This window comes from Physeter macrocephalus, chromosome 4, assembly GCF_002837175.3.
Source record: "Physeter macrocephalus isolate SW-GA chromosome 4, ASM283717v5, whole genome shotgun sequence".
In the NCBI taxonomy this organism is placed as follows: Eukaryota; Metazoa; Chordata; class Mammalia; order Artiodactyla; family Physeteridae; genus Physeter; species Physeter macrocephalus.
Genome location: NC_041217.1, coordinates 5,198,669 through 5,208,626, shown reverse-complemented (window position 1 = coordinate 5,208,626; position 9,958 = coordinate 5,198,669). Strand labels below are relative to the sequence as shown.

The window sequence follows — 9,958 nt, the reverse complement described above, 5'->3', positions numbered from 1 at the left end:
ATGGCTCACGGGCCCAGCCGCCCCGCGGCACGTGGGATCCTCCCGGACCGGGGCACGAACCCGCGTCGCCTGCATCATCAGCAGGCAGACTCCCAACCACTGCGCCACCAGGGAAGCTCCCGTCCCTATTCTTTTGTCTCTGTTTTTCCTTTTTTCTTTTGCCCTACCCAGGTTCGTGGGGAGTTTCTTGCCTTTTGGGAGGTCTGAGGTGAAGGTCTGAGGTCTTCTGCCAGCGTTCAGTAGGTGTTCTGTAGGAGCTGTTCCACGTGTAGATGTATTTCTGTTGTATTTGTGGGGAGCAAGGTGATCTCCACGTCTTACTCTTCCGCCATCTTGAAGCTTCTGTAAAGCTTACACTTTTTAAACAGACAGTTGTTCAGTGAGTTCTGACAAATGTATTGAGTTACACAAGCACCATCTACTCAAGCTACAGACGGTTCTATAACCTGAAGAGGTTCCTGTGCAGACAATCTGCTCCTTCCAACCCTAGCGTCTGGGACCCTTGATTCGTCTTCTGTGCCTATAGTTTTGCTTTTCTGGAATGAATAGCCACAAACTGGGAATAATCCAAGTGTCCATCAACTGGTGGGTGGATAGTCCTTTGTTCTTTTCTTTTAAAAAAAAAATTTTATTTATTTTTGGTTGCGTTGGGTCTTTGTTGATGCACTCGGGCTTTCTCTAGTTGCGTTGAGTGGGGCTACTCTTCATTGCAGTGCACAGGCTTCTCATTGTGGTGACTTCTCTTGTTGGGGAGCACGGGTTCCAGGTGCATGGGCTTCAGTAGTTGTGGGATGCGGGTTCAGTAGTTGTGACGTGCGGGGTCTAGAGTGCAGGCTCAGTAGTTGTGGCACATGGGTTTAGTTGCTCCACGGCAGGTGGGATCTTCCCGGACCAGGGCTCGAACCCGTGTCCCTTGAATTGGCAGGCAGATTCTTAATCACTGTGCCACCAGGGAAGTCCCTAGACCTTTGTTCTTATTGGCCAGCTTCTGTTAGGCACGTGTTTCACTACTGGAGTAAAAACCATTGATACTTATTCTTCAGTTTCCAATATTATCATATCATCATCAATATACTTTTGATATCTGCATTAACTACAAATCTCTTCTAACCAGTTTATGACCTGAATTCAGGTAGCACTTGGCAACATAGTAAATGTATCAATACACGTGAAAGAGAACTGTAGTTAGCTGTTTTTCAAAGAGCAATTAATATTGGAAAGAAGATGGAATGCGTCCCCCAAAATCCCAATGTTGAAACCAAACCCCCTAATATGATAGGATTAAGAGGTATGATCTCTGGCAGGTGATTAGGATTAAATGAAGTCCTCAGGGTGGAGCACTTACAAATGGGATTGGGGCCCCCAGAAGACTAACAATAGCACTTGCTTCCTTTTGCTTCCATTTCTGCTTTTTAAACCATGATCTCTCTGAGGACTGATAGAATTTTCTTTGCTGCTCTGTAGCTTCTGGCAGTGGCCATCTGTCTGGGTGTTTCTTGGCTTGCAGCTGCTTCATTCTAATCTTTGCCTCTCTGGTCACGAAATATTCTCTCTGTGTGCCTTGTCTTTACTTGGTATTTTCTTCTTCTTAAATGGACGTCAGTCATATTTCACTGCAGCCCACCATATTGACCTCATCTTCACTTGATTACATGTTTTAAGACACCCTAATTCCAAATAAGGTAATACTTTTAAGTCTTGGGTGTAAGGACTCTAAAAAATCTTTTGAGGGACACTGTTCAACACATAACAATCCACATTGTAGCCTCTCAAATCTTTATCTTGCCATATGTAAAATATATTCACCCAATCCCAACATCCCCGAAAGTTTTAACCCTTTCCAGCATCAACCCTAAGGCCCAAGTTTCATCTAAATATCTTCTAAATCACTTATGGGGAAGACTCAGTTTCTGGTCCATCCTTGGGCAAAATTCTTATGCATGTGCGACTCTGTGAGCCCAGAAAACAAGTAATATGCTTCCAAAATAACATGTTAAGACCGATATAGGATAGATATTACCATTATAAAATGGAGAAATAGAAATTTTTAAAAGGGGGTCTCAGGTCTCAAGGAAATCCAAAACCCAGCAGGAGAAACCTCATTAGTTTCCAAGAACAGAGAACACTCCTCTGTGAAATTCATGCTCTGTCCTTGGGCCCCCTGGGGTGGCAGCCCCAACTTTTTGGACCACCAGGGAGGTGACCCCACTTTCTCAGCTGAAACAGTCCGTGTTGGCCCAGGCCTCTGTATGCATGGCCCAATCTTTGGAGACTTTCCTCCTTTATTTGTATGATCCCTGTCCCTTTCGTTCCCTGCTGGAAGCATTTCTGTTAGTATAACATTCTAAAAAATCTTAGTCTCTCGTGCACTAATAGGTACAAGCTCTCAGACATGAGGGTACCTTCCAGATCTTCCCTGGATAATAGTGTTTCTTCTGACTTAGGCTGAGACAACTGCTTGGATCTCAAGTCACATGCCTAACCTTATAAGCAAAGGATTATCCAGCCTCACTCTGGCCTTGATTGGTGAATACACTATCTGGATAGGCTGAGAATTTTCAAATCATCTCATGCTGGTTCCTTTTTGCTTGACAGTTCATCCTTTACAACTTATCTCACATATTTTACTACAAGCAGCAAGAAGAAATCAGGTGGATCTTCCATAGTCAGTTAGGAATCTTCTGAACTAAATATGCAAGGTCATCACTGTGCTGGTTAATTTTTTGTCAACTTGGCTAGACTACACTACTCAGGTGCCTGTTCAAATTATCAGTCTAGATGTTTCTGTGAAGGCATTTCAAAGACATGATTAACATCTATTCACAGACTATGAACAAAGCAAAACACCTTCCATAATGTGGGTGTACTTCAACCAATCTGTTGAAGCCTTTAAGAGAAAACATTGAGCTCCTTCCAGGAAGAAGGAACTCTGCCTCTAGACGGCCTTCAAACTCAAAACTGCAACACATGCCCTTCCTGGGTTTCCAGTCTTCTTCCTGCCCTGCAGGTTCCAGACTTGCCAGCCTGCCCAATCACATGAGCCAATTCCTTAACACAAACCTCAACATCTGCGTTTGTCTCTCTGTCACTCCCTGTGTGTGTGTGTGTGTGTTTTACTGATATAGGATATGGCTTCTGTTCCTCTAAAGAGAACTTTGACTACTACAGATTTTGGTAATGAGAGATCCTAAAGAAAGCAAATCTTCAGGATAAATTTTCTAACCTGTTTCTGGGATTTTCTCATTTATTCTCAAATCTGACATTTTTAACATCACTAATGAATCTACTATCCCTAGGAAAGAGGGCATCAATAGTCCGTGGCATGATGTGACAAGAGAGATACACAAAATATCAACACTGGATACTTCCAATCATATTTATATGTGGCAAGTATTTGATATCGTAGAACATTTTTGTCAAACTAATGAGAAGAATTGGATTGGCTGGTTGATCTTCATTGCATGAGATGAAGTGAGGAAAGAAAATGTTGAGCTCAGAATTCAAATCCACAGTTCAGATGCTGCACAAATGCCCTTAAAGTTTCTCTGTTGACCCTGAAAGAAACCCTTATCTCCTGTATCCCCAGACCTGAGATCTCTGAAAAGTAAACCCAGAGTCTGAGCCTACGAGTAGGTGGATTACAGTGCAAATTAAATTTCCAACTACACGGGATGTCTGCTGTTCAAGTGGGAAGGAATGGGGTCCTGAACATTGGTAGGAAAATTGGTCACAAGGAGATGAAAAGAGGTATGTGGATAGATCTCTCTGATCAGCAAAAAAGGTGAGGATATTTATATCCTATATGATGCTCAGCAAAGGCTGATCTCAGCAGATGCAGATTTATGGATCCAGTGGATAGGGTGACCTCTTTGATGGATTCCAGTCAGACTCTGTCCCCAGCCACTGCTGTCATTTCCTGGTGGGGTCATGTACAATGGCCATGGTAATAGGAATGGAGCTTATCTGTGGGATCAGAAACATGGACTTCCTATCCTCAAAGCCCATCTGATTAACCACTGCTGAGGGCCCCGTCTCCTAGCAGCAGAGACCAGATGAGTTTTTGGTGAGGCACAATCCCTGGGGTGATCAGCCAGCCACCTGATGGCAGGTTGATTGCTTTGGACACTTCCGTCATGGAAGGGGCTGTGTTTTGCTCTTCCTGAAATAGATACTCAGCCTGGGAATGGATTTGCCTTCCCTACACACAAGCTTCTGCCAAATCAACCCTCCGTGCACTTTTCCACATAGCGGTAATCCACACGTCATTGCTTCTGATCAAGGAACTCACATGACAGCAAATGAAATGCAGCAATAGCCTACATTTTTGGAATTCACAAAAATTCAAAGAATTTTTCTTGGGTCATGTTCAAAACACAAACTAATTGGGAAAAATTGACATCTTTATGATGTTAAATGTTCCAATCCAAGTCCATCATCTTCTCCTTCCTTGATTTGTCTTTTAATATTTTTCTCAGCAATGTTTTGCAGTTTTCAGTGTAGCTCTCTTAAAATATTTTGTCAAATGTATTTCTTAAAACAGTTTTTAGAGTATTTATAAAAGGTGGTGTCCTTTATAATATTTTTTCAATTTTGGTTTCTATAAAAAGTTTTGTATATATTATTACTAATAGCCTTTTTCGTAGAATCCTTAATTTTTAAACAGTACATAATTATGTTTTACTCTGTCCTTACATGCCTGTTTTTCTTTTGCCTTGGTGAATTCAACATTATCTGAATTAATTATTATTATAAAATACTCTTCATTATGCTCTGATAATCCTCTTTTGAATTTTATTTTATCTGATTTTGGAACTTCAGCCCATAAATGCTCATGTGGATTTAGTAGATAATTTAAGGAGTAATGTGACGATTATCGGGAATTTCCCTGGTGGGGCTTCATGGATTTCTCCTCTCACACGGCAGATGTCCTGCCTGCCCCACACACAGGTCCCTAAATTGTCACAAAAAACAAACTCTTGCTTCCTCCTGGAGCTCAACCCCTCATCACCCTGTGTGTGTGAGTGTGTTCTAAGTTCAGAAAATGGGTAAATACGGATCTCACAGTTTGGTTCCATTCTTTCAAAGGTTGGACACTTTCTATTTTCTGCTAGCTTTTACTCTCTCAAGCAGTCATTGTTATAATTTGTGTTAGCAAATAATTTTTATTCATAGAAGAATTAGTTTGATATAAGCTATTTTGCTATTCAGGAAGCCTTAATTACATATATTAATAAATTATTTTATATTTTGAAACTATTGTAGTTATATTAAGAAAATAAATAAATAATTTCAATGCCTTAACTCTCTGACATCTGTGACTGGTTTTTCTTTTCCTTTATAATAATACTATATTTTCCATATTAATTATCTGTTTGAAAGAAATTCTCTTGTATTAAAGAATTGTATTTTACATTACATTGAATAGAGTTGACTATATAAATATTTATATATAAATAAAATAGAGAATAAGTGTAATTAAGTTAGTGAAAGACCAGGCGAGGATTTTTGAGTTATATTCCTACAACAAAAGGGATATCATTTTGTGCATCTGAATATTAAAAAAAAAAAAGGTGCCTCAAGCACATTAAAGAATATTTAATGCCAAGAATATGCTGAAACTCTTGTACTCACTAGTGTGATCGCACATAAGTTAAAAAAAAAAGAATCGGTGCTTCCCTAAGCACAAGAAAATACAGATGATAGAATAAGATCCAAATACACGTTGGTTTTCCTAGACCCCTAAGCAAAGAAACTGGGTGAAAGTAAATAAAAGACACGAGAAAGTGATAGTGACATGGACTCAGAGTTATTCACATATGATTCACCTGGTTGAGAAAGAACTCCACCTATTTTAAAGAAGTGTTTACTTTAACAATTAGTGTTTTATATCACTTCTGGAGCCCGCCTATTACTGTCCCCCAAAAAGGTTGTACAAGTACTTATCAGGGAATGAGCTTAAGAAATTGTTGTGAAACCACTACCCGTAATTCAGGGATTTTGCAAAGCTGTTTGAACTTTGATATTTACTAAGTGACCTCAGTTAACTAGCGTCATAGTAATGTCCTTAAGTTCAGAGTCACACTTGATAAACTGCTAAACAACCAAACAACACAACTGGAATATTTGTATGAACGTGCCTTTGGGAATATCTAACATGCTGTTACTACTCAATGTCATCCTCACCCTGTGGGTTTCCTGTTCTCCTGCACAAGGTAAGTTGAAACACCTCTGAACACTCAGCTTCCCCCTTGAATGTAACTCCACATTTTATCTACTTTCACCTGTCTTTATATTTTAATGATAGACTAATGAGAATTGTCTGTGTCATCATGATAGAGTGTAACCTTACAGGAAAATTATCTCATATTCTCTTAAGGGAAAACGAAAAAAAAATTATGTTTCTTCTGTTTTTTGAGTTCCACAGCAAAAGGACTCTCAACGCTGATTATAAAGATAAGTGAATATGCTCACACAACATTAGGAAAGAAGTCTCAGGCTAGCTTCTGACTTCAAAATGGATGGAGGTTTCTTATTTTTAATGCAAGGAAATATTTGGGAGTGATGGATATCTTTATCATCTTGCATATGGTGATAGTTTTATGGATTCATATATCAAAACTCATTAAATCAGGCATTTCAAATATATTTAGTTTACTGTGTTTTAATTATAATTTCATACAGCTGTTAAAGGCATTGACATCATGATCAATTTAATATTTCAATAAAATAAACAGCAGGTTAAAAGAAATATCTATTTCAACAAAAAGTATAGTAAATTCTTAATTCCAGGGGAATGACAATTAATTTTACTTTACATTTCTGAGGTCGGAAGTAATTGTTGGGCAAATAAATTAATAAATAATTTTTAGAGCGTTAACCCTAGCACATTGTTCACTGATGTGTTTTCACATTTATAGTGAAATTTTCTATATTAATTTACCTGAATGCAATTGTTCTATATCAAAAATTATCTTTTATAACATAACAAATATTGTGGATCCTTTCACTTATCTTTAAATTAAGGAGCACTTTATTTTTGTATAGTAATTCTAATTTTACATGTACATATCTTGAAGATTTTATTGACACAATTATGTTTATTTCATTCTTTTACAACTCTATGGATCCATAATGATATCTTTTTAAAGTGTCATTTCTTTTAAAATCAAAATCTCTTTTCCAAGTTATTGTAAACAAAACCTCTAATATGCTTTAGGATTTCTCATTGCACCATTTATGATTAGAATACAAAACACTATTTGTTATTTTTAATTTACAAGACGAGTGAATCCAAATAATTTTTTGCATGGTTGGTTTTGTATGCTATTTAAGTCTATATTTGGGCAATTTCTTTCATCAGCAACAACAATAACAATACAACAACGATTCCTGTCCAATGTAAACTATTCTCATTCACTGAACTCTTTCTAAAAGTAACCTTTGAGCTGAAAGCCCCGTAAGCTTGGGTTGCAGCAAGGTTTTTCAACAGAGAATGGAAGCCATTTTGTGGAAGCACACCTGTGTGTAAGTAGAAACCTCTTTTTGTATTTAGTGGACGGACACAGGTTGAATTCTGTCCTCCAAAATTCATATGTTGAAGTTCTAACTCCCAGGAGCTCAGAATGTGTCTGTACATGAAGGTATGGTCTTTAAAGAGGTAATTTAAGTTAAAATGAGGTCATTATCATGGGCTCTGATTCAGTAAATCGGGTGTCAGCAACAGAGGAGGAAATTAGGACACAGACACATAGAGGGAAAACCTCATGAAGACACAGGGAGAAGATGGTCATCTACAAGCCAAGGAGAGAGGCCACAGAAGAAACCAGCCCTTCTGATACCTTGATCTTGGACTTCTCACCTCTAGAACTGTGAGAAAATAAATTTCTTTGTTTTAAGCTTCCCCATCTATAGTACTTTGTATGGAAGCTCAAGCAAATAAATACAATCATACTTACACATTTTGAGTGTACAGTAATAATCAAAAATTATTTTTCTATTTTCCACTCAAGTATATTTAAATTCTTACACACATATTTTTAGAGGACATTCATCACAAGTTAGTAATTATACCTTAGCAGTTTTTTGTTGCTAATATTTTTCCTTTATGAAATTTTATATTCAAATTGTCTTCACTGAAAAGGCTAGACATAGTCATATATACATGTATGACTATATATATATGAATATATATATTCATATGTGAATGTATATTTGTTCATATATGTCTCCTATGCAACATGTGACGTGGACTGGGAGAGGAGGGATGGAAAGGGCTGAGATGCTGGAGAATCTCTGTGGAAGACACAGGAAGAAGAGGCACAAGAAATGAAAGGAGAACTACAGACAGTCCTCCCATGCCTCCAGAAGCAAACGTCTTAGATCTGGGAGGTTTACTACATAGAACCACTTTTGTTCTCTTCCTCAGTGTTTACATTTTTCTGTGTGATTTTAATCTTGAAAATGCTTCCGGAGAACTTAAATATCCTGAGCTCCTCAAGTACCTATGTACTCTTAGTTATACATTGTCCCAGATCTCGGTCACTAATGCAAGTGGAATAATTAAGCTAAATACAATAATAAATTCAACAATGGGATTATTAACATAAGTAGAACTATTCATTAATGTAGGATACTATTTCTTTTCTTAAGGAAGAACGTGTGATTTTCCAGAGATAAAACATGGAACCATATATGATGAAAACAGTTATAAACAAATCTTTCCAGTTGACATAGGGAAATATTTCTACTACACCTGTGATCACAGCTTTGTGTCCCCTTCACAATTACTCTGGAATCAAATAATCTGTACACAGGACGGATGGTCACCAAGACCAAAGTGTCTCAGTGAGTAAACACCCTCCTCATTGTCCGGATGAATTATCCAGTGTGTTCAGTGAGTGGAGAGGCTCTGCCTGAAAGCATCACAGAGCCTGGACAGTCATAGCAGCAGGAACCGGAGGGGCCAGCAAAGATGATCTATGTCATTGCTCATTGTGAGAAGCTGTTTGTGGAAAGTAGCCTTACAAATGTACATTTTTTCTATATTCAAGTCTTAATTACTGGCATGGCATTTTAATTTTTTACATGCATGGCCTAATTTTTTTTCATGGCCTAATTTTTAAGAAACAAAATTTTTGCACTTGATTTCTCTTCTGAAGTTTGCAAAATGTAATGCTCTTTCATTGCAAGGTTTGTATCTGTCATCTTTTGGCTTTTAGGACAGTGCTTTTTCCCTTGGGTGGAAAATGGTCATTCTGCATCTTCAGGACAAACACACCAGGAAGGTGACACTGTACAAATTGTGTGTGACACTGGCTACAGCCTCCCAAATAATCGGAACAGCATTACATGTGCAGAAGGCGGCTGGTCCTCCCCTCCTGAATGCAGTCGTGACCGTAAGCAAAACACTGTCCTCTGGGATCTTGTATTCTTTTATATTTTATGGAGAGATACAGTATTTAGTATATGCAGTATTGCTGTTTCTACTATTGTCACCTTTTCAGTATCAGGGTTCCAACTGTGTCTAAGTAGACATGCAAATATCTGGATCATCACTAGAAAATCATCTTGTCTACTTACATAAATTAAATGTAGGTACTAATAGAAAACACTAGCCAAGTACACAGTGAAAAACTATAATTCTCACATTATATAATTTCTTCAGTGTATTTTTTAATCAGAATCAACAAACTTGATAATACATATTGTGCAGCTTCTCAAATATACAGCATTTTAAATATAATCCCTAATAATTTCACATAATATAACAATGCATCAAAAGAAGCAAGTCAAAATATGGTTCTCTCATGATGCTTTAAAAGGTAGCCCAGTTTAATTCTGACAAGGTCATTTGGAAAGTTAGTGAATGATTCAAAGGAAGGAGACAAAGGGAGAGAAGAAAACTAGCCTTTTTTAAGTGTGCAAAACCAAATTTATACAATTGAAAATTTCAGCTACC

At 37.8% G+C, this 9,958-nt stretch overlaps 1 protein-coding gene across 1 annotated transcript in view; it reads left to right on the top strand.

The window, feature by feature from the left end:
- LOC102991067 (complement factor H-like) overlaps window positions 1–9,958 on the top strand; it is a 141,097-nt gene that overhangs the window by 126,954 nt on the left and 4,185 nt on the right. The window contains exons 23-24 of the mRNA XM_028488298.1: window positions 8,654–8,844; window positions 9,219–9,395. Coding sequence (XP_028344099.1) covers window positions 8,654–8,844; window positions 9,219–9,395 — 368 coding nt within the window. The remainder of the gene's footprint in view (window positions 1–8,653; window positions 8,845–9,218; window positions 9,396–9,958) is intronic.